General features: G+C 46.7%; 1 protein-coding gene across 1 annotated transcript in view; it reads right to left on the bottom strand.

The window, feature by feature from the left end:
- Ttc39c (tetratricopeptide repeat domain 39C) overlaps positions 1-25,597 on the bottom strand; it is a 90,450-nt gene that overhangs the window by 51,076 nt on the left and 13,777 nt on the right. Inside the window, exons 2-4 of the mRNA XM_059246228.1 lie at positions 4,671-4,719; positions 4,092-4,220; positions 2,124-2,238 (exon numbers count right to left, since the gene is read on the bottom strand). Of these exons, the coding sequence (XP_059102211.1) occupies positions 2,124-2,238; positions 4,092-4,220; positions 4,671-4,719 (293 nt within the window). The remainder of the gene's footprint in view (positions 1-2,123; positions 2,239-4,091; positions 4,221-4,670; positions 4,720-25,597) is intronic.

Below are 25,597 nucleotides of genomic sequence, written 5' to 3'. Positions count from 1 at the left end.
TCACTTAGTGTTTTCTTCTCTTATTTCCCCCGTATGTAAATCCTGTCTGGTCAAAGGGGCAGGTTTCTGCTGTCAGCATCCAAGAGACACAAGCACACCAGGAAATCAGACCCACGGCATGCCGTGCCAGACTCATCTGAACCACCCGACTCAGGACACACGCAGACCGGGAAATCAGACCCACGGCATGCCGTGCTGGACTCATCTGAACCACCCGACTCAAGAAAGGGAAGCAGCGAAAGCCTGGAATGCTGGGCAGACAGTGACAACAGAGTTTACACCCTGCAGAAGCCGCTGTGACAGGAATTGTTCCTGATATACTTGACACTGCAGGGGCTCACAACCATTTCCCGAGAAGCTAAATCTAAACCAGTTTGATTTCACTTTAAAGAAAAACACGTGCAACTTGATGGCCAAGGTACTATCGTATGCCCCCACATAAAAGACACTAGCAATTTCTCTAAGAAAGACAAAATTAAATTACCTTAAGACTGAAGACTGTGGTGCAGACTTCAGGACCAAACGACGCTGCTGAGCATACATTAAGCTCCCACAGTTTCAATTTCCTAAGTAACAAATCAGTAGCCACTGCCCCCCAAGCCCTGCCATGTATATATTTAAAAAAAAATATTACTGATTATGTCCATAGAATAGTGAACAGCATTAAAAATGTGTCCATGGAATAGTGACTGTAGGGAAAGGGGGCTGGCTAAAGAAACCCACCCTGACCCTGGAGCCCAGAACTAGGGAAAGATGGCTCAGATAAGGCCAGTGAGAAAAACACAGTTTGGCTCAGATCAGAGCCATCTCTGGCCCTGGCCAACTGACTTGTGAAGCTAACCAATCTCAGAGCAGAACAGTAGCACCCTGACCCTGGAGCCCAGCACCAAGGAAAGAAACACAGCCTGGGTCTGGAACCTCAGCCAGAGAAATGAACACTTTATCCCCAAACCCAGAACCAAGGAAACATACTCTGATTCTGAAATTGGTACCAAAGAAATACTCTTGGTCCCTAGAATCAGAGTCAGTGAAAGAAATGTACCCTGGCCTTAGCGGCAGTGTCAAAAAGCCAAGAAAGGCCAGTGAAAGAAACACAGTTTGGCTCTGAAATCAGGGTCATCTATATCCCTACCCCACAAAACTGGGACAGAAAAAAAAACTAACCAATCACTGGTTGACTCTGCCCCCAAGAGATCCTATATAAACTGTGCTGCCTGGTCAGTTGTGTGCTGCTCTCTCCATTCTGGTAGAGGCAGCTACTCTCCTGGACTCCTCCTTCCCAAATAAATCTCTTTCTCAAAGGAGTTTTGGGTGTGAAGATCTTCATTCACTGGCATAGAGAAGATCCTTGCTGAGACATCCCATAGTAGACAAAGCAAGGAGCAGCTGAATAGAAGATCCTTTCTGAGATGTCCCATAGTGGGCAAAGCAAGGGGGAGCTGAACACAAGAACCTTGCTGGGATGTCCCATAGTGGACAGAGCATGGAGGAGCTGAACACAAGAACCTTGCTGGGATGTCCCATAGTGGACACAGCTAGAGAGAGCTGAAAAAGTAACACTTTTCTCCTGAGCCGGAGGAGATTGCTACATTTTTGCAGGGGTTTCCCCTTTTGCAGAGTGAAGCATAAGAAGCACCATTTTAGGCTGGAGAAGCAGAGCTCTGCAAGGAAGCCCCCTTAAGTGGGGGTTGAGCAAAGCTCAGCTGCAGCAGCTCTCCAGCAGAGGAGCAGGATTGCTATATCCTGCGGGGAGACCATCCCCCACCACACTAGGTATAGCCTGACTTTCCCAATCAGTCAGGATACCCTTCCCTGCTGAAGCAGTTCCAGGCCTGACTCTCCTGAGCAGTCAGAAAGACTTCCCTTCCCAGGCTGAGCTATCCTAAGCAGCTCCAGCCATCAGAGCTGTCCTAAGCAGCTCCAGGTGTCCAGGCTACCTCGCCCTCCAGGGCTGAGCTGTCTCTTTGCAGCTCCAGCCAGCTGTCCTAAGCAGCTCAAGGTGTTGCCTGACTCCCCAAGTAGTCAGGATACCAAATCCACAGAGTTGCAACAAATTTACCTACAGTGACAGCATTAAAAATGTGTCCACAGAACACTGAGAGCATTAAAAATGCTCCACTTACCTGACAGCTCTTGCTTCACAAATGACAGCACAGCCAGGTAGACCTGGCAGTCAGCAATAATGATTTGCCTCTGAAGTCGATCAACCATTGAGGGGGCAGATTTGCGGGCATCCACCTGTGTTGTGAAGAGAAAGCAAACATCATAAATCACACCCAAGAAAAACACAGCCTCCAAATGTCCACATCTACAGCTCCACGGTACAAGATGATTCTCAGGGGAACTGCAGACCTGGAGGCCACTCTAAAGCAAGACCAGGCTATCCTGGAGGCCTGGGTCTCATATGCCACTTCACTCCAGCTGTCAACAATTTGCTGTCCTAGAGAACACTGTAATGCAGCACCATACTGTAAGTGATAGAATTTATGAGAAACATGAAAAATGACAATAAAAACTAGTAAGGGATCCATCCTTTTTCAGACAATGTAAATTTTTAATGCACATGAAAGATATTAGTACACAATACACCCCACACAGCAGACATCCTGAAAGGCCATTTTACAGCCTGCCTTTAGGGAACACTAATATTAGGGTGCATCCTTCTCAGTGGGTAACTGAAATGCAAGGGTGAGAAACTGGTTACATAGCATAATCAGAATAAATCCTGAAATCAAAAATTACCTCTAACTTAATCAGAAAACATATCCAAAATTTAAGAGATGGAAGCAAAAAAAGCAGAAAGTCAAATTACATTTTTAATGCTACTCTTTGTCATAAGGATGTTTCTAAACGGAATGAGAAAAACCACTGTGACACAGAACAGACTGAAGTAACTATACATAGTTTCAAAGTGGTGTAAGAAATACATGTTTCTACATGTACGTCAACAGTGCATGTGAAAAACCATTTTCCATGTCTTATTAAACTTTAACACAATCCATCACGGTCACTGTTGCTCCACGTCCAGCCCCAGCAGTCGCTGGTACAGAAAATGTCCATCTGTGCCCTCTGTCCTTCAGGCAACAGCATCTACCATGCAGGGTCACCAGAGGGCTGAGGAGCTCCTGCAGCACGCAGCGCTGCATTTAGGCTGTGGAGCCATCACAACGTCGGTGACACAGCACAGGGATGACCTCAGCCGGCATGGGAATGAACTTAGTTAGAGAAAACATTATTACCAGGTAAAATGTGAAGTGCAACACTGTAGTCATCCACTGTGTCCGTGTGTGTGCATATGTGTCTATGTGTGTGTGCCTCTGTGTGTATGTGTCTATGTCTATGTGTCTATGTGTGTATGTGTGTGCACATGCACATGTGTATACCACTGTATACATGTAGAGCCAGTGGTAGTCAGTTCTCTCCTTCTACCACATGGGCCCTGCTGATTGAACTCAGGCTGTCAGATTTGGCAGCAAGAGCCTTTACCCAGTGAGGCATCTCACCACACCACACTTTGCTTTTAGACTGGTTAGGCTAGGCTGACCCATCTGTGCCTCCCCGATGCTGGGGTTGTAAGCACATGCCATCATGCCTGGCCTGTTTTGTGGGCTCTGGGGACTGAGCTCAAGTCCTCGTGTGTCCACAGCAAGCACTTCACAACTGAGCGAGCTGTCTCCCCAGCCCGGATGGTGACTTTACTGAGACTTCGCTTATAACCAAAGGCAGCAACTCCCAGGAAGCTTAGGTCAACAGCTGGATTCCAGAAACATGCCAACACGTGGTTATTCTATCAGCTACCATCCCTGGTGTTTAATCACACACAGGAAACCCTCACCTCAAGCTACACTGCTCCCACTTCTGCTGTGATAAATTAACCTAACTAAAAGCAGCTTAGGAAAGGGGTTTATTTGATCTTCAATTCCATGTTGCAGTCCATCACTGAGGGGATCAAGCGAAGAACCTAAAGCCGGCAGCCACATCACACACTGCCTGCCTGCCTCTGCCTTTATCTAACTTTCTCCCTTCTCAGACAGCTCAGCACCCCTGCTTAGGGAAAGGTAACACCCACAAGCTAGAGCCGAGGCACTTACGTTCTTCTTAATTTTATTCTTAATCGTTTCGATGACTCCGGCCTCCTCACTTTCACACAGCTTTTCCGTAGTTTTTAAGTCATCACACGCCACCTGCATCTTCTCTTCCTCGAATGTCATCATGGCATTCTTCCGGGAAACAGAAAGGACGAGTGAGTCAGTAAACATAGGCTTTGTCACCATGAGATGCCACACTAGGAAAAGCATCTCAATTATTCTCAAGTGAAAGGGTTCACACTATTACAGTACACCCTAGTCACTAAAGAAACTATGGTGAATGTCCTTATGGTTGTCTTTTATACTCTTTTTTAAAATTAAACTCTCCATCACACACCATCTTAATCTTTGAAGGACTTTCAGTTAGATTTTTATTCTAAAAAAGTCAGTTTGGGAAAAATATAACTCTCAAAAATTATATATAAGCATTTTATTTTTAAAACTGGGGAGAACATTTATCTCACAGACATTGGATAATGGGGAAAAAACTCTAGCTTTTCTACAATAGTGTCTACAGAGCCGGCAGGCAAACAGTGTCAGTTTATACTGTTTATAGCAATGTCTCTTTGGATATCAACTTACCAAAAAGCTGACAAAGCTGGCCCCAAAACTCATTAACGGACTATGATTTCTGTCAAAGAAACAAACAAAACATTTTATTGGAAGTCTTACTTTAAAAGCATTTGGTAAAACAGGATATATCATTCCATAACTCCATTCACTGGACAGAGGGAAGGTAAGCAAGCAGATTAAATTGTGCCAAGAATTTGAAGAGGCGAGATGCTTCCTGACTCCACCTCTGACGCTTCAAAGTCAGGGAGGTCTCAGTGCTCGATTATAACAGGTGCCTTAGTAAACCTTTAAATTGTGGCCACCAAGGAGCTGACAGTCAATATAAAGACATAAATAGAAAGCTACACTAACATTGCTAGACCACAGCCAAAGGAAGGTGGTGATCCGTTTTTAAAGTGCAAAGCTGAATCCAAACTTTATACATATAAGGGCTTGGCATGGTAGTGCAGGCCTGCAATACCAGCACTTGGGAGGCTGGGGCAGGAGGATCATGAAGTTGAGGTATAGGGCAAGACCCTACTTCAAAAACAAACAAAACAAAACAGAAAACAGGACACACATGAAGTCAGTTTGATTTGTAGAGCAGATCAAAGGGTGTCACCGCCTGGCCTGAACTCTCAAACTCATCACCCAAGGTTGAGAACACCCCCATGACACACTCATTCCCCACTGGGACACTGCCATTAGCCAGTTCTGCAGTGAGCCCAAGAGGAGACCAGCCAACATCAAAGAAGTGAAAACCATGCAACAACATAGAGTCTCCATCACACTAGAAACCAATGCAAAACCCAGATCTCTGTAAATTGTATGAGGAAAAGAAAGTCCTGTGCTCTTAAATGGAAACAAAACAACAACAACAAAAATGTTGCTAATTTTTCACTATGTAAATACATGGCCAGTATACTCCCCTACTAAAAATTTATTAGATTGTGCCCAACATGAAGTGTGTGTGTGTGTGTGTGTGTGTGTGTGTGTGTGTGTGTGTGTGTAAGGGAAAGAAAGTGAGCCCCCATGTGTATGAACATCCACACCTTTGCCTGAGGAATATCCTACATGAGACAGACTGCCAGAAGGTGAACCACGGTCAAAATACAAGCATGGGCTCACGTGGAGGGTGCGTATGGAGGGAGACGTTAAGACGGTATTTGTGTGGCGTGCTAACCCGCTGGCACTCTGTACTTCTGCCCAGCCTTAGCTACCTTCCGCTGCCTGTCCCCACTTAGAAGGACGCATAAATCAGCAACATGACAAACAGGAAGGTCAGCTCACTTGTGAAGAACCAAAAGCAGCACTTAGCCTTAGCTGGGAGGTCCGTGTCACATTCACACTCCCAGCCTTAGCTGGGAGGTCTGTGTCACGCTCACACCCCTGACCTTAGCTGGGAGATCTGTGTCACACTCACACCCCTGACCTTAGCTGGGAGGTCTGTGTCACACTCACACCCCTGACCGTAGCTGGGAGGTCTGTGTCACACTCACACCCCTGACCTTAGCTGGGAGGTCTGTGTCACACTCACACCCCTGACCGTAGCTGGGAGGTCTGTGTCACACTCACACCCCTGACCGTAGCTGGGAGGTCTGTGTCACACTCACACCCCTGACCTTAGCTGAGGGGTCCGTGTCACACTCACACCCCCAGCCTTAGCTGGGGGGTCCATGTCATGCTCACACCCCTGACCTTAGCTGGGAGGTCTGTGTCACACTCACACCCCTGACCTTAGCTGGGAGGTCTGTGTCACACTCACACCCCTGACCTTGGCTGGGAGGTCTGTGTCGTGTCTACACGGCCCTCCAAACACAAGCTGTTCGTTCTCACTCTACAGCACACCTAGAGTCTAGATGTGGCACAGGCTCCCAGCTCCTGGGTTCACTAACTGCGCTCTGGTGTCTTCCTTGGCAGGCAGTGGAGGGGTCAGTGAGGAGTGAGCCCTGCTCTCCAGAGCAGATGCATTTCCACACGGGCCATTTCCCACCCTGCTTGCAGTTCAGCCAACTATCCACTGCTGCTTCTACTTCATCATCTTGGCTAAAATTAGCTTCCTGAGAACCACAGGAATTAATTATTCATGGCACCAAGTGTTCCCCGTTAGTTCACATACCATCTTACCATTTAAATGGAAAAACATGTGGACACCAGTCCAGCAAAGGCATTTTCTCTCCTGAGGTCCCGACCATCAACCACACAACATGGGTACAGCAGGCACTCACCGCTGTCTGCTCAGGCTCACACACGGGTACAGCAGGCGCTCACGGCTGTCCCATCAGGCTCACACACGGGTACAGCAGGCGCTCACCGCTGTCTGCTCAGGCTCACACACGGGTACAGCAGGCACTCACGGCTGTCTGCTCAGGCTCACACGTGGGTACAGCAGGTGCTCACCACTGTCTGCTCAGGCTCACACGTGGGTACAGCAGGCACTCACGGCTGTCTGCTCAGGCTCACACACGGGTACAGCAGGCGCTCACCGCTGTCTGCTCAGGCTCACACACGGGTACAGCAGGCGCTCACCGCTGTCTGCTCAGGCTCACACGTGGGTACAGCAGGCACTGACCACTGTCTGCTCAGGCTCACACACGGGTACAAGCAGGTACTCACAGCTGTCTGCTCAGGCTCACACACGGGTACAGCAGGTGCTCACGGCTGTCTGCTCAGGCTCACACACGGGTACAGCAGGCGCTCACGGCTGTCTGCTCAGGCTCACACACGGGTACAGCAGGCGCTCACGGCTGTCTGCTCAGGCTCACACACGGGTACAGCAGGCGCTCACCACTGTCTGCTCAGGCTCACACACGGGTACAGCAGGCACTCACCGCTGTCTGTTCAGGCTCACACACGGGTACAGCAGGCGCTCATGGCTGTCTGCTCAGGCTCACACGTGGGTACAGCAGATGCTCACGGCTGTCTGCTCAGGCTCACACACTGGGGAGTGCCCTGAAAGGGATTTAGGTATACCTCACGGCCCTGGGTAATAATCTAAAGAGATCTGTGACAGGATGTTGAGCCTGGCCTCGCAGTCCCTCCCTGCTTCCTGTCTTGCTGTGTGATCACCTGATCCTCTCTTGATATCTATCGTGATCTGATGAGCACAGGCGCCCCTCACCAGAACTAAACTAAGGCCAATGCCAGGTACCTGAACCTTCCAACACTGTGAGCAAAGTAAACCTGTGTAGAAGTCAGCGCACCTCAGGCAGTCCATCGTAGTTATCCGAAGTCAGTACACTATGCAGGAAATGTTCCAGAACAGAAAGTTAAAATGTACACAAATAAAAAGACAGCCGTTGGAACCCTCAGATGGGTTCCTCAGGTTCATCTCACAACCATAGTTCAGTTTTTGAAAATGAGCCATCGGTCATAAAATTGTTCTGAATTTTTCACTCTACCCTGTTGAGAATACAAGGAAGTACTTTGTCATCTGGCCCTGTGCGGACCAACATTTGAAGGGAAAAAACTCTTTGAAGTTTCTCTGGGACATTCCAAACTCAACTGATGAGGCTTTGTTCTCAGAAAGATAGTGGAGGGAATTTATCCACTGAATTTCTTTTCATCTTTAAACTACAGTTTATTTTTATTTTGTGTCATAGTGCATGGGGTACAATCAATGGTGCCAAGGCAGCCACTGAGAACTAAGAGGGACTAGCGGCAAATCCTGTGTCTCTAAGGTCTTCACATCAGAGGCTATGAAGAGCATATCCAACTTAACAGTAGCAAAACCAAAAGCCTCCTGCAAGAATGCCTCACGGGCTGGTGGGGTAGCCTCCTGCAAGAATGCCTCACGGGCTGGTGGGATAGCCTCCTGCAAGAATGCCTCACGGGCTGGTGGGGTAGCCTCCTGCAAGAATGCCTCACGGGCTGGTGGGGTAGCCTCCTGCAAGAATGCCTCACGGGCTGGTGGGGTAGCCTCCTGCAAGAATGCCTCACGGGCTGGTGGGGTAGCCTCCTGCAAGAATGGCTGGTGGGGTAGTCTCCTGCAAGAATGGCTGGTGGGATAGCCTCCTGCAGGAACGGCTCACGGGCTGGCTGGCTGGCTCACTGGGTGATGGTACTTGCCACACAAGCCTGCCAACTCCAGCAGTAGTCCCTGGCCTGTGCGTCCTATCTGTCTTGTCCAGCATCTCAAGCTCTCTAACTACAGTGCAGGAAGCTGTTGCCGTGTACAACACGAAGGCCTCGGTCTCCACGTGCGGGTGGCACAGCGCTCCTAAGGGAAGCCGCGTTGGGCCAGCCATGTCAGACCGCATGGCAGCTCACACCACTCACTGGCTGAGAGACTGCCTCGTTCTCTCCAGTCAGATCAGACAGGACTTCACAGCCATTTTCAATCCAAAGTGTTGGACCTCTAGACCAACGAAAGGGCTCAGCAAGTAGAGGAGCTTGCTGCCAAGCCTGACAATCTGCGTTCTATCCCCAGGACTGAGATAGTGGAAGAAGAGAGCCAACTCCCACGAGCTGTCTCTAACCCCCGCAAACATGTCATAGCATGTCCCCATACTCCTAACACACAACATACAGTAAAAGGATGAAAAGGAAAACTCTAAGCCAACAGCAAAAGAAAAGTGGGTACCTCCAACAGCAGCTAAATACGCAGTGGAAGGTTCACTCAAAGGGGTTTTCTTAACTCAGTTCTTAGTAGAAAAATATTCAAAGGAAAAATTCAAATTTATTCTGAAAGATCTCAGTTTAAAATACTCCCAACACTTCCTTTCTGCATTAGCATCTCCAGAGATCTCACAGGCTGGACAGCACCCTAGGAAATGCCCCTGCTGAACCGCGCTGCAGACGAGATGAGAAAATAAAATGTGAGACCACCTTGATGGTCGTTCCACTCAGTGGTGCCATCCTCCTGACAGGGCTGGGAGTTAGGAACACACAGTCTAACTCCGAAGCCTGAGCACTTCACCACCCCACTCGCTAAAAGATTAGAATGCCAGCTCTGGGGCAGAGCTGAATCGCTGCTGATAGGGTATTGTCTGGCATGCAGAGGTTTGCTCTCTAGTACCACATAAGCTGGGCATGACTATTCATACCTGCAGTCCCAGCACTCGGAGGAGTTCAAGGTCATCCTTGGCTACACAGAGATTTGGAGACCAAACTGGGATCATGAGACCTGTCCCAAATAATAAAACAAATGAAATGATGTTCATTCTTCCCAAGCCTGATGATTAGGAGGGTGATTAAGAAATCGGGCCACAGGGGGAGAAAAGTTGTCAACAGACTTTTCTACTGGTGGAACCTGCCATTCAAGAGATACCCATGGGCACAACAGTGGCATGACAGCTAGGGGAATAACCAACCACCTTCTGCTTAGATGTGAGACCTGCTCCAGAGGAGGGAACTCATGCCTGAAACAAACACCTGGCCAAAGTCCCACGGATGGGATTGTCGTAGGACTTTAGGGGACACTTACTACTGTTATTTTCTAAAGAGTCATGCTGTCAAATTGCCTTCAAAATATTTGTGTTTATACCCACAGACTAGGGCAGCTCTTAACCTTGGTCAGGGGAGGTTCCATTTGCAGTGGGCATCAGTCAGCTCATAACTGGTCAAAGAATAAGTGAACACTGAGTGCCCAGCCCAAGTGGGCATCTACATCAAACCTATCCCCAAGGCCCGGGGAGCACTGGGGAAGAGATGGCAAATAAAACGTGAGAGCTGGAGAATGGGGAGAAGTGTCGTGAAATGACATGCTAGTGCATTCAGGAACTCACAGCAGCTACTACTAGATCAAGCCAGTCGACGTTCCAAGATGGATGTGGGAGAAGCTCAGGAGGTCCATCCCTAGCTGAAGAACAAGTGATGGCTGCTGGGACAGAGGAAGTAACTTCCTTCCAGGGTGCAGCCACTGGTAGCTGCCCATGCACTGGTGGATGGTCCTACACACATGTGCATGCAAAAAGCTCTGGTTGGTCTAGGCTGCTCTTGTTGAACAGGCCAGTGCATGAATGGATGAGGGAAGACGGCAAACCCGAGGAACTCTGTATCAGGGCTGGAGGGGGCTCGGCCATCCATCACCTGTTGACTGTTTCTACATCTTACACTGAGTAAAGACTCTCACTAAAGCAGTGCCTGGCAGAGACGGGGACAGCCTGAGAAATAACTTGGGGAAGGTGATGAATAATGAGTTATTTTAAATAACAAAGTCCATGCTATTCTTAAGAAGCTATTCCTGAGAGGATTAGCTTCAGGTTAGCCAAGGCTTCAGACAAAAACCATCTCAAAAACCCCAACATCAACAAAACATAAATTGAAGGTTAAATAGTGTTTTCACAGGGAATATATCCCACAATAAAGAACAAAAATCTCCTTTTTGCCTACACATAGTCAACCCCAGACTAAAAACAAGTCTTGCATTTAAAAAAAACCCATTTCAGCAAAAGGAAGAGAGAGGCTGGAGAATGGCTAAGACGTCTTGCTGCTCTTATAGAGGACGAGTTCAGTTCCCAGCACCCACATCAGGCAGCAACATGGGCATCTGCAGTACGTGTACTTGCACATACATATATCGATAAAAATAAAATAAACCCTAAAAAAGAGAGAAACGCAAAACCGCACTGGCGGGGTGAAAGCAGCAGTTTACAGAGAAATGTAATCGTTCCTACAATGAACAGAAAGGGGTCTCCAACGAGGAAGAAACAGGAACGCCACAGCAGTTCCACTGCAGCCTCCTGCTGCTCCCATGACTCTATGACAATGTCGTATAGTTTACTCAACATTGCAACTTCACAATACATCTGGAAAACTCATCATGTGTTTGTTTTCCAAAATCGACGGTTTATTAATGACACACAAGTTATTAAGGTGGCATATTTAAAATTTCTGCTGTAGCAGAGGCATGATCAGATCACCAAGTCACGCCTGCAACAGATGTCATGGACTGAGAGACGTGACCAGACAGAAGAATGAGCGGGAACATTGCCTACCAAAGCCGCACCTGGGGAAAATGAACAGGCAGTCTAACACCAACACGGATTAAAGAACACGCCAGAGGGCCGTCTTCCATGTTCTTCCGACACCTCCCTCTTCCGGTCCTGTTTTTATTTTATTTTATTTTATTTTACTTATTCATTTATTTTGGTTTTTTGAGGCAGGGTTTCTCTGTGTAGCTTTGCGCCTCTCCTGGAACTCACTCTGTAGCCCAGGCTGGCCTCGAACTCACAGAGATCCGCCTGCCTCTGCCTCCCAAGTGCTGGGATTAAAGGCATGCGCCACCACCGCCAGGCTCCGGTCCTGTTTTTAATATAACATTATTAAGTTTTATAACAATATTCGAAGACTCTAAACCCGAGCAGTAGGCGCTATTTCCTTCTCTGATTGTTTATTAAATTATCAAATTAAAGTACAAGCATGTAGAGCTGGGTTTGCTGCGGCCACAATGCACACTGGCTCCCCTCTGGAGCCATCTGCTTCCCTGCCACAAAAATACACAAGGGTGGCAAGATGGCTCAAGAGATAAAGGCACTTGCTGCCAGGCTCCATGACCTGAACTCAATCCCAACACCTGAGTGACAGAAGAAAACACTTCACTCCTACAAGCTGCTCTGCGATTCCACAGGTGCTGTATGTGTGGCACATGAACACCCACGCAAATACTTAAAATGTCAAAAAGCGTTTTGTTTTTTGTTTTTTGGTTTTTGGTTTTTTGGTTTTTCGAGACAGGGTTTCTTTGTGCAGCTTTGCACCTTTCCTGAAACTTGCTTTGTAGACCAGGCTGGCCTCGAACTCACAGAGATCCGCCTGCCTCTGCCTCTTGAGTGCTGGGATTAGGTGTGCGACACCACTGCCCGGCTATAAAAAAAAAGGTTTTTTAAAGACACAGTGAGAGAAGGAGCAGGAAGAGGAAGAAAGAATGGGAAAGAAAGGGAAGGAGAAAAGAAAAAAAGAAATACTTTCAGTCTAAGAATAATGTGTATACTATGATTTTTCTAAGTAAACATTCAAGTAGTAAGTTGTACATCCATAAAACTTCACTTAAAAATTACAAGATCTCTAAGGTTAAATTTGTTAAACTAAGATTTTAATCACATGAACACAATGTCAAAAATCCAGTGTACTAGAGAAGCTGGTGTTGGGGGACAGCTCCATATTGCAGTCCAACAATCAGACTATGAGGCAGAAATCAGGTACCAGGGATGGTAAGGAACACCTTCATTCCCATCACTCAGGAGGCAGAGGCAGGGGGATCTCTGTACAGCGGAGGCCAGCCTGGGCTACAGAGTGGGCTCCAGGCCAGCCAGGACTACATACTGAGACCCTGTCTCAAAAACAAAACAAATAACAACAACAACAAAAGCAAGGGAAACCAAAATCAAGTTGTTTGGAGCAAAAAGAAAACACACTCAAATGGACTTCCTTTCCTGCGGAAGTGTGGGTAACCCATTGTTTTACCCAGACCATTGACGGTGACCGTGAGAATGAAAATGGATACAAAACATTGGAAAAGCGCTCCCTCTCCCTCCCTCTCTCCTTCCCTCTCTCTGAAATTCCTAAGCGTACATCCTAAAGAAATGAAATGAAGAACAATGGTTCTAAACAAAGGTATTAACTATGATACCTTGTAGAGTTCCAGGAATAAGGGTGTAATGAGAAATATGGACTGTTACACAAATTTAATAGTCACCTAAATTATTATTTAGCCATTTATTACAAAAACAGTCCTAAGGGAACACTCACTCTAGGCTGTTGGAAAAGGCAGAGTGTAAAATGTTTGATTTGACCACAGAATTGTGTTATCACCAGCAAGACCTGCTGCCTCTCAGCCTGTGCGCCTCGAGGATGAGTCGGATGGGGCAATGCTACCTGAGGGACATACAAGCAAACGGGAAAGGACTGGCAGTCTGAAACTTGTAATTACACTAGTCACTTGTCATTGTGGCCTTTAAAAATGCAGAACACAAAACAGTACATACAAAACGATAAGCTGTATGACACAGCCAGGACAGAAAACAGGAAAAACGCTGCTTATGGTTAGTGGGCGTTACAGGTGATTTCCCACAAAATATTTAAAGGCAAAGACGTTGCGAAACCTATGCTATCCATTTTCTTATGCAAAATATCACAAATACTGTTTGAGAACCTTGATGTGCCAAGGACTATTTGAGGCACTAGAATAGGGGCTCTTATGGAGTTACTTTTAAATTACCTGTCACCTTATCTGTGTATCTAGCTTTCTAATTAAACGGTAAAGTAGGGGCTGGAGAGATGGCTCAGAAGTTTAGAGGACCCAGGACCTACATGGTAGTTCACAACCTCTGTAACTCCGTGTTTCAGGGGATCATCAGGCACACACCTGTACACAGACATACATGCAGGTGAAACACCCATACACATAAAAAGCTTTTAAATATACATACAATGGAACATATATATAATTAACCTTGCAGTATAATAAAGGCAGTACAATTGTGTTTATGGCAGAAACCTGCACCGGCACACACACATGAAGTCTGCATTAAATATTAAAATTGTCCTCAGGTTTGACAAAGCAAACAGCCCACTGTATCCTCTCCCAGTGATGACATAATCCTAATGGTAAGGAGCCTGGGGGACAAACTGTTCCATTTTCAGTCCATGAGTCAGCCAGCAGGACAGTTTCCACAGCTCAGAATATCATCACTGTGGTACACACAATCGCAAGGGCTGTTCACCACCCCTGCTACCAAGAGGAGCGAGCGACAAGTGAGAAGCCGCTGGGCCAGCGCCCCTGAAGAGTGTGTTGACAGCTATTTCCCACGGGTAATGAAAGAGCACGGAGGCCAAGTGCAAGGTCACGGGGTCAGAAGCTCGCAGATTCCCTTCTGGAAGCTCTCTGGGGGTTTGGATGCCAGAGGTCCCACCAGGCTTATGTGTTGGTACACAAGGACCCCACTAGGTGGTGCTGTTTGAGGAGGTTGTAGAACTGTTATGAAGTCTGGCTCAGCCAGAAGTGTGTGGATGAGAGGTGAGTGATTTAGGCTTCAGTCCAGCTACTCTCTCTCAGCCTAAGCATTGCTTCTTGATTCATGGAGGTGTGGGGAGTCCCATACATGTGCTCCCACCACATGAACTCCACCATGTCCTCCCCGCCGTAAAGGGCTGTACCCTCTCAAACTGGGTGGTGGTTTGAGTAAGAACGGCCCCACAGGTTCATATATTTGAATGCTTAGACATCAGGAAGTGGCACTCATGGAAAAAGGTTAGGAGGTATGGCCTTGTTGGAGGAAGTTTGTCCCTGTGGGGTGGGTTGAGGTCTCCAAAGCCCAAGCCAGGCCCGGGGCTCTCTCTTCCTGCTGCCTGTGGATCCGGATGTGGAGTTATCAGCTCCTCTCCAGCACTGTCTGCCTGCATGCTGTCATGCTTCCTGCCATAAAAATGAACTAAACTCTGAAACTGTAAGCCAGCCCCAATTAAATGCTCTCTCTTATAAGAGTTGTTGTGGTCACGGTGTCTCTTCACAGCAAAAGAACAGTGACTAAGACAGAACTCTGACCCAGGCAGAACCCTCCTCCTACAGGATGTTTCTGTCAGAGTTCTGTCAAATCAACCAGAAACACAATAATCTAAGTTGCAGAGTCGCTATGACAGCAGTAAGACACTGTTTCTTCCAAAGCTGTGCTGTGTGTGCTTCTGAGCCAGGGTGACAATTCATTCTGTTTAGATTTTTCTTCTAAGCCACAAAAAGGCAGAGCTGCTTGCATTTCCTGAGACACAATAATCCCTCATAGATTCTCACCAAGGTGGGGACCTGAGGGTCTCCACAGTGTGTCGAGTCCCTAAATGATGCTAATGCCTTCAAGCCACACTTAACCAGCAATATCCTACAGGTAACTGTTCAAAATGCTGGTATACAGAACTGTGGTCACTAAGATTCCAAACACAGATACATTTGGAATTCCATAACAAACACACATATAACACACACACACACACACACACACACACACACACACACACACACACCTCTGTGTAGCCCACGTTGGCCTCAAACTTATAATTTTCTTGCTCCGGCCTCCACGTGATGCAATTACTGGGGTGGACCACCACACCTAGCTGAAATATTCTATACCCTAGTGCAATCCTTTCAGCAAAGGAAATTATAAAGGCATTCCTAATATTTTCCTCCCTAAAATAAAACCTGGTATGTAGTGGGGCCTACCCTGTAGTTTTTCAGGTCTCATGGGCCTTTCTACTCCGTGTCCTTGTCTGTGTGCTGCTCTCCCCCTTGGCCCAGGGACACCAGCCTCCATCTTGGCCCTACCAAATATAGCAGGGCTGCTGGAGGATCTCCTGTGAGATTTGAGTCCACACCAAACTCTCACAAAAGCAGTGTGCCAAATGTCACCTTGGCCAGACCTCTAAAGTCTCCACAACAATCTGCCCCACACTAGTTGCCCTCCTCCCCTTGTCCAAGCAGGTTCTGTGGGTCAACTCAGCAAACCTGTAGAATTAAACAACCCAGTGCTGGACAGGTAGTTGGCAGGCAGCAGGAACCGGGCCTGGCTTGAGCATTTGAAACCTCAAAGCCCACCCCTAGTGACACACTTCCTCCGACAAGGCCACACCTCCTGACAGTGTCACTCTCCACGAGCCTATGGGGGCCATTTTCATCCAAACCACGACAATACCATTGGGCCTATTTCTTACTTATGCAATAGAAATGTATAAAATACATTTATTTCTGCTTGTTTCGTCTTTTTACATCCCAAAGTTAAAGTTATATCGCATATATGAGTAGAGGTAATTAACGAGCAAATAATAATCCTCTGTAAAACTCCTGAAATCTGCCACTGTAGAACATTGATCCCTCAACCCAAACAATCCCATGTCTAGACATACCTGTTTTATACACACAGACAAGAGTGTTCGCTGAAGCACTAAGAGAAGTCTCAGGAAATGGAAACTACCTAAACAGTTACTGTAAAGTAGTAAGTTCTCCATACACATGATAAAACACTTTGTCCAACAGTTAAAATGATTACAATTCAGACAAGCATGATGGCACACACCTTTAATCCCAGCACAGCACTCAGGAGGCAAAGGCAGGCACATCTCCACGAGTTCAAGGCCAGCTTGCTGTACATAGCAAGTTCTAGGCCAGTCAGAGGTACCATGGAGCCCATGTCTCAAACAAACAAGCAAACAAAACCAAAACAAAAGCAATTACACTTGGTTTATAATCCTCAACACGGTGAGATTTCATAAATACAATGCAACCACAATAGATAATCCTATGTATTTTTAAAACAGAGAGTCATATAGTGTCTATGGTTAGACACGGGGGAATAGGACATGGTGGCCCTGGGCACAGGGAAGGGTCACACATTGCACAGGGTGTCAGGGCACCTGACCTCTGAACTCTCTAAGAGTTTTGAAAGGATTGCCAGCACCCCCGTTAAAGCCAGCCAGGGTGGCACACTAGTGATGCCAGCACCCTGGGGGCAGAGAGGAAGAACCTGCTGGTCAGCCAGCTTCTCCTCATCAGGAAACGCCCAGACCCGAGAGAGGCCTTGTCTGAAAAATCAAAGTGGACTCCTGACATTGACCTCGGGCCTCCACACTCACTCATGTGCACACTCACACATTCAGGCACTCCACACTCACATGCACACACACGCATTCACACACGTACAGGCAAAAGATATTACGAGGTTCAAGTTTTCTTTGTATCATTTCAGTAGCAAAGGCAAATCAGGGAACCTGAAGGAAGAGGACCTGACACATCCCACCATGGCCTGCTATTCCTGACTTAAAGAGAAGGGCCAATGCTCTTCTTACCCCACAGACTAGACAACCTGTGGTCTTTCAGTTTTCAATCTTGTAGACGGGCAGAGTCTTCCCCTGAACTGTTAACCTGCCCTCCAGCCACTGCCTGGGTGTATTCTCCACAGCCAGCCTGCTGGGTCAGAAGCAGGTCCACTGTAAGGTGTCGCCAAACACTCTCAAAAGTCACCGCCCCCACCCTGGGCTAGCTGTTCAACATTATTCCATCGCTGAGGGGAAGTAACGGGTTCTGTGACAGTGGACCTTGTGCGGGGCTTTTTTCACAGCTCCAGTGAGCTGTGCTTTGGGCAGAGCCTGAAGCTGGTGGGCTCGCCCTGGAGTCCTGGCCATTTTAACTGATGCCTTAAGAAAGGACATATGGCCGGGCGGTGGAGGCACACGCCTTTAATCCCAGCACTTGGGAGGCAGAGGCAGGTGGATCTCTGTGAGTTTCTCTGTGAGTTCAAGGCCGGCCTGGGCTACAGAGTGAGATCCAGGACAGGCACCAAAACTACAGAGAGACCCTGTCTCGAAAACCAAAACAAAGCAAACATGAAGAAATGGCATCTGTGAACGGGACTTCAGAAGCAGAGACTCGCGCCCGTCTCTCTCCAGTAACTTCACAATCTTCAGACCTCCTTCCTTTCTTGGATTCAACCAATTTTACTTCAGTGCTTCACTGAAGGAGAAATTTCACTGCCAGACTCATCTTCAGTTAACCCTTACATACCACTTGCTGCAAACTCTATTTCTTCTTTGTGTAACTGTCATGGACAGCGAGTAATTTAGAAGGCAGCCCTGAAAAGTACAGTCGTACCATTTCAAATGCACGTGTTCAACTGTCCTTGTATGTGTACACACACACACACACACACACACACACACACACACACACACACACACAAATCCAGTGGGCCAATCGTGACTCTCTTAAGTCTCTGGATTAACCCGTATTAGAGGGAGAGAAATAGACGCCCTTCACCCAGCCCAGGCTCCGTCTAGCTGGCTCTCCTGCTGACTGGTTAAGCCCCATGCTTACTCTAGGGATTATTCCCCAAAGCATTTGTGCCCATTGTCCTTGTACCTAGGACTGTATTCTTCACTGTTTACTGTCTAAACAGATGCAAATTAGGGATAAAATGTTGGCATGGAAAAATAACTACAGGCTTTGGGGAACTTTGAAAAGGGCAGATAGCTTTCCAAGCAGCCTTGGGGTTAGGGCAGGAGGAAGAAAACTGAAAGACTCGCAAACCACTTTAGGGACCCTGATACAAGAATCTGGGGACGGCGATGGGTGTGGCTTCAGACCAAAGCCAACTGGAAAATCTACCCACAAACTCACCAAAGAAAGGCCTTGGCCCTACCCCAAAAGTCACAATAAAAGGCTTACTGGCTTCCTGCTGCAAGTGCCTTTGAAAGGCAGCAACTGCCTGTGGCCCCATCCTGGGGGAAGAGGGTCTCTAATATGCTCGGGCACACTCAAGTTCTTTAACGACAAATGGGAAAGGAAATTCCCATTGCTAAACCCTTCATGTTCACTCTGCTTCCTTTTCTTTCTTCTCTTTCTCTCTGAAGGACAGACCATCTAGATGGTGACCCAGATCCTCAAATCCTCCTTCCTCCTGCCCCTGACAATCCCCAATCAAACAGACACCAAAAGGAAGTGCCATGGCTCTGGCCCTGTGCGGGCTCTGGCCCCTGTGCGGGCTCTGGCCCCTGTGAGGGCTCTGGCCCTGTGTGGGCTCTGGCCCTGTGCAGGCTCTGGCCCTGTCCAGGCTCTGGCGATTGCTTCCCAGCATTTTCTCCCTTCCATGCTTACATGTGCACTACCACACAAATTAGTTTAAAACAAAACAAAACAAAACTTTAAAAAATGGATGAATTTTATTGGGCAGATGGGGGTGGGGAGAGTTCTTTCGTTCCATTATTTGGGTACTGGAATCGAATCTGCATTGTAAGGCTTGGCAGCCTATATCTGCTGAACCACAGAGCCACCCTGGGATCTAGAATTAGCTTTCTAAAATATAACTCTTACATCTACATTACTCTCCTACTAAAAACCATCAAACTTCCCTACTGCCCAAGGGACAGAGCTACAAATTGGTGGCTCTGCACATAATAGGAAACCACCTAACTGACACGTCAACTTCTTAGTTCCTTCAACACAGGGCCACCTAACCGACACATGTCAACTTCTTAGTCCCTTCAACACCGGGCCATCTCTGCAGCCACAGGGCCATCTCTACAGCCACAGGGCCATCTCTGCAGCCACAGGGCCATCTCTGCAGCTACAGGGCCACCTCTGCAGCTACAGGGCCACCTCTGCAGCTACAGGGCCACCTCTGCAGCCACAGGGCCATCTCTAGAGCCACAGGGCCATCTCTGCAGCCACAGGGCCATCTCTGCAGCCACAGGGCCATCTCTGCAGCCACAGGGCCATCTCTGCAGCCACAGGGCCATCTCTGCAGCCACAGGGCCATCTCTAGAGCCACAGGGCCATCTCTAGAGCCACAGGGCCATCTCTAGAGCCACAGGGCCATCTCTGCAGCCACAGGGCCATCTCTGCAGCCACAGGGCCACCTCTGCAGCCACAGGGCCATCTCTGCAGCCACAGGGCCATCTCTACATCCACAGGGCCACCTCTGCAGCCACAGGGCCATCTCTGCAGCCACAGGGCTGCTTCACCCTGAACAAAACACAGCCTGGCCCCAGGCTACTTCCTTCCTAGGTCTCTAGGCAACTCCTCTACCGCACCTCTGTTTCCAAGGCCCTGGGTCCAAGTCCTGACTGCATGAGTGACCCCAGAAAACAACCAAACTCCTCTGAGCCTTGGCTTCTTCCTCTGCTGACTGGGGAGATGACAGCACCCACCTTCCAGGTTCACAGGAGGCCCCCCAAAAGTGCCACATATCCCTGTGGCTGTAGGATGAATTGTGTCCCCCACATCTTGCCATCAGACCCCACCCCCCACCCCTAATCCCCAGTGTGGCTGTATCTGAAGATGGAGCTTTTAGGAAGGAATTGAGGTCAAATGAGGTCATAGGAGCAGCATCCTGGAAGCTTTGTGACAGGAAGAGACTGTCTTACTCTGTCTTCACGCTGGTGCTCAGAGAAAAGACCATGTAAGGACTCAGCAAGAAGGTGGCCAGGAAGAGAGCTGTCACCAGATCTCAAGCATGCTGACTCCCTGATCTCAGACCTCTAGCCTCCAGGACTGTTGGGGAATAAGTCTGCTCTCAAAGTCACCCAGTCTTGGACATCTTGTTATGGCAGCCCAAGCTAACTAATATACCCACTATTTCTCTTCTTGTGATTTGACTCCATTAAAGTATAGACTATGTGGACCTTCTGGGTCTTTGAAGACAGAGAATGCATCTGATTTACTTACATTTCTTCCTAGGATGTGCCAAGATGATCTTAACCTAAATAGGTGGTCAAAAAATAAATATTTAATTTATAAATAGAAATAATGTTTGTTTCAATTTTTAAAACATATATATATATATTTTTATAGAACCAGATTTTGATCTTTTTTTTTAAATTTTTTTTTTAAAGATTTATTTACTTATTATGTATGCAGTGTTCTGCCTGCATGTATGTCTATAAGCCAGAAGATGGCACCAGATCTCATTACAGATGGCTGTGAGCCACCATGTGGTTGCTGGGAATTGAACTCAGGACCTCTGGAAGAGCAGTCAGTGCTCTTAACCTCTGAGCCATCTCTCCAGGCCCAGATTTTGATCTTTTTAATGTGTATGTATGTGTGTTTTTTCAGCAGGATGTTAATGTGCCCTGAGCAATACCCAAGGAGGCTAGAAGAGGGCCTCAGATCCCCTGAAGCTGGAGTTATATGGGGGGAGGGGCGCGCAGCAAGCAGGCCTCCATCTGAGCCACCTCCCCAGGTTTGAATTGTAAGGGATAAATGTTACCCCACCCCCACCCCCACCCCCACCCCGTTTATGTAACTATTCCAGGGACACAGTTACATTAAACAGGTTTTTTATTGCTGAAACTGTATTGACCCTAGGCTAATGACCTACATTCAAGGAAGTCTCTTAAAGGAAAAACAAACAAACAAACACAAAACAACAACAACAACAACAAAAAAAAAAAAAAACCAAGCCGCCTGAGGGAAAAAAAGAACTAAATGTCTTCCTTCTTGACCTAATCTGCCTACACCAAAATAAAATGGCACAGTCCCTTCATGATCTCAGTGCTCCCAGTTCACCCTTCATGATCTCAGTGCTCCCAGTTCACAGCAGCAGCCTTGGGGCCAACTGTACTTTGAACTTATATATTACTTTATATCTGTGATGAGTTTCATGAGTTTATAGTTCACTGAGTCCAGTGTCCAAGTTATAAACTGTTAACAACAAAGCACTAAAGTGGTCAGTAAACAGTATGCAGAGTGTCTAGTACATGTAAGGATTAAAACAATTGAGAGATATCAACTTGTACTTTGACCTAATTATACTGATTAAACAATTTAGCTGAAATGCCTAAACATCGCTCACTAATCCCCCAAGAGGTTTTCCTATCACAAAAAGAATCCATACATCCAAAAAACTGGGGACTGTGTGGTACACACAGTAGGACCCCTGTTTAAAAAGTCCCTACAGTGAGTGGCCCTCAGGCGAAGTTCAGAGGACACAGTGAACAGAACAGCCGGCAGTGTTGACCTGGGCAGTGTGCAGTCACTGGGTTAGAGTTAACAGACAGTCTTGCCTCACACACGTCCTAGTTTCCTGTGCTGTTACTGGGACAAAACACCCTCACAAAGCCACAGGAAGAGACGTTTATTTGGCTCACAATTCCAGATTACAGTTCATCATTGTAGGGAAATCAAAGGCATCAGAAACTTGAGACAACCAGTCATCATGCAGATTCAAGAGGAGGGAAAAATGGATGCGGGCACATTCGACCCCAGCTACTTTATCCACTCTAATGCAGTCCAGGATGTCCTGCTAGGAATTGGTGTCACCAATAATGGGCAGGTCTGCCCAATACGGTTAATATAATCAAGATAAACCCTCACAGACATGTGCACAGACCAACCTGCTCTCTAGACAATCCCTCACTGAGACTCTTTGCAGGCCACGCTAGATTGTGTCAAGTTGACAATTAAAACTCACCATCCCAACATGATAGTATACTACAAAGAAGCAAATAGACTTAAAATATGCAATTTATCATAATAACAAATGAGAAAATTATAATTGTTCTGTGTTTTCAAGAAATATCACAAAACCCTAAGTCTGCAGGTACCATTACATGCCGTGGTGAAGGACCGAAAACTGGTCCAAGGATCAGGATAGGATGCCTATTTTCATTACTATTCAGCAGCACGAGAAGCAGCAGCCAGAACTAAAGGGTGAGAAACAGAAATGAAAGGCATTCAAATTGGAAAAGAATAAAATTATTGCTATTCACAGATGGCAAAATGGTATGTGTAGAAAACACTAAAAATTCCACAAAACTGCTGGAACCAATAAAAATTTAACAAAACCGCAGGATATATAAATAATATAAAAATCAGTCACATTTATCTACATGACAATAAAAAAACTTAAAACAATGTTAAAAAGTAATTCCATTGACTTTAGCACCAAAAAAATAAAAATAAAAAATAAAATACTTAACGAAGAAAGTGAAAAGCTTGCACACTGCAATCTAGAAAATATTTCTGAGAGAAATTAAAGGAGTTAGCAGCAAGTGGATGGAAAAGGTGTCCCATATTCATGGACTCGGAGATTTAATTTTGCTAAGATGTCAGTATCACCCAGAACGATCTAGAAATTTAACGCAATTGCTGCTAAAATGCCAATAATATATTTTTGCAAAAAAAAAAAAAAAAATCTTAAAATTCACACAGAATCTCAGACTCCAAATAGTCAAAAATTATCTTCAAAGGACACAGCTGAATGTCACACACTTCCTGACCTTAAAACTCCCTACAAACTACAGTAGCCACCAGCAGCAGACAGGCAGACTTGTAAAACCATGGGATAGGAGAAAAGCCCAGAAATAAATCCTGGTACATATGGTCAAGGGATGTTCAATAAGGAAGCCAATACCATTCCACTGGGAAAAGGACTGTCTTTTAGCCGGGCGGTGGTGGCGCATGCCTTTAATCCCAGCACTCGGGAGGCAGAGCCAGGCAGATCTCTGTGAGTTCGGGGCCAGCCTGGGCTACCAAGTGAGTTCCAGGAAAGGCACAAAGCTACACAGAGAAACCCTGTCTTGAAAAACCAAAAAAAAAAAAAAAAAAAAAAGGACCATCTTTCATTTTAACTGGTGTGTGGTCAGGGAGGGGGAGTCCTGGAACTCCCCGTCTAAACCAGGCTGGCCTTGAACTCAGAAATCCACCTGCCTCTGCCTCCTGAGTGCTGGGATTAAAGGTGTGCGGCACCATGACCAGCAAGAAACGGGTTTTCTTTCCAACAAATGTGTGTTAAGGCCAGAGATGAACCTCAGCTGCTGTTCCTCAGGCGTCAGCCTCTTCTTTCTCTTTCTTTCTTTTTATTTTATTTTTAAAATTTTTTAAGTCTTTCCCTTGTGCTGGAACTCACTAAGCTAGACTGGATGGCTACTGAACAGCAGGAATCCTCCTGCCTCTGTACCCCCAGCACTGGGACTGCAAGCACACACTGTCACATCCAGCTTTTTTAACAAGGGTGCTACCAGGGGTAAACTGAGGTCTCATGCTCACACAGCAAGCAGTTTACCAATCAAGCCGTCTCCCCAGCCCAGCAGTGAGCGTTTATTAACCGCCTTATCCTCACTCACTCTCACTCTTTGTCCCCAACAACTCAAGTGAAGAGCAGCAGTCTACTGCACGGCTCTAAGCCTGCCTAACTTTCAGATCCTCAAGTTTTGCTTATCTGTGTTCAATTGTTGCTACATCCTGGTGGTCATTTAGAGTTGCTGCTGTATTCTGAAAATACTTCTAGAGATTAAATAGCCAATTATTTATTTTCCCTACTATCATTAACAGGTATCAAATACCTTTCAACTACATTAGCATTGGTTCTGTCTCTTCTCTCCCTTAGACATAAGGTAGACAAGCTCTTCAATCATTTCTACTCTGTGCTCTGCGCACAGGGCTGCTCTGACAAGCAGCTTGCAAAGGTGATATCCAAACCACATTTGTCACCAACTGCAGACCTTCCAACCTATCTCCCAACCAGAACTTTTCCAGAAGTAACGGGGTTGGAGCTGTGGAGATGGCTCAGTGGTTAAGAGCACGGGATGCTTTTCCAGAGGACCTGTGTTGGATGTTCAACACCCACGTGTTGGCTCTCGACCATCCACAACTGCAGCTCTAGGAGACCTGATGCAGACCCCCCTCTGGCCTCCACAGGCACCGGGCATGCCTGTGGTCCACATTCATACACACAGATGAACACCCACATGAACAAAATAATAAAATAAAAATAAAAAAATTAAAAAGCAGTAAAACTGATGAAGGCATTTTCATTACTTTTTATCTTTAAGATACAAAATAGTTCATTTATTGTATGTGGCAATAACTACAAATTGTAATAATGCGTTTATAATTAAAAATATCTATCTGTTAATGAGAGCAATCCAAATACTAATTCATTTTAAACACTCATTTAGACCTTTTGGAGCGAGCTCGCTCTCTCTCAGTTCAAAGTGCAGCTGACACAGCATGATAAATTTCAGATAAACATCAGTTCATTGTGATGCAGTCTGAGCTTTGTAGGTGTCTGTGGCTCCCTCCAATGGCCACACTTTCCCTGCAGAGCATGAACATTTCATCTGTGCTTACTTCATGATTCTCAAGATTCCTCAACCATAACTTCCCTAAGAGCTCTGTGATGACCTTTCGTTGTTTCACAACTTAAAATTCTTCTGTTTAGAGGAAGGACAGCGCCTGGCTTCCCTCTCGTCTCTCAAAGGCTCAGGCGAGGGCCAAGCCGTGAGGGGGACTGTGCAACTGGCCCAGGGCCCTCCTTCCGTGTTAGTTTAGCAGTGGGAATTTTTCCAGAACAAGAAAGAGCCTCTAAGGTGACATCTCCGCGGTCTCAACCAGCTGAGCGACTTAGATGGACACGGTTGCTCCCACAGCCCTTCTCTCATTTTACCATTTTTATTTTTCTGTGTTATTTCAAGGGGGTGCTATCTAGCTCACTCTGTTATCTTCATAATTCAAGCTAATGAGGGTGTCATCAATGTAAAAT

The sequence above is a fragment of the Peromyscus eremicus genome, chromosome 19, assembly GCF_949786415.1.
Source record: "Peromyscus eremicus chromosome 19, PerEre_H2_v1, whole genome shotgun sequence".
Taxonomy (NCBI): Eukaryota; Metazoa; Chordata; class Mammalia; order Rodentia; family Cricetidae; genus Peromyscus; species Peromyscus eremicus.
Note: the sequence above shows the minus strand (reverse complement) of the source record. Positions and strands in the feature narration are given on the sequence as shown.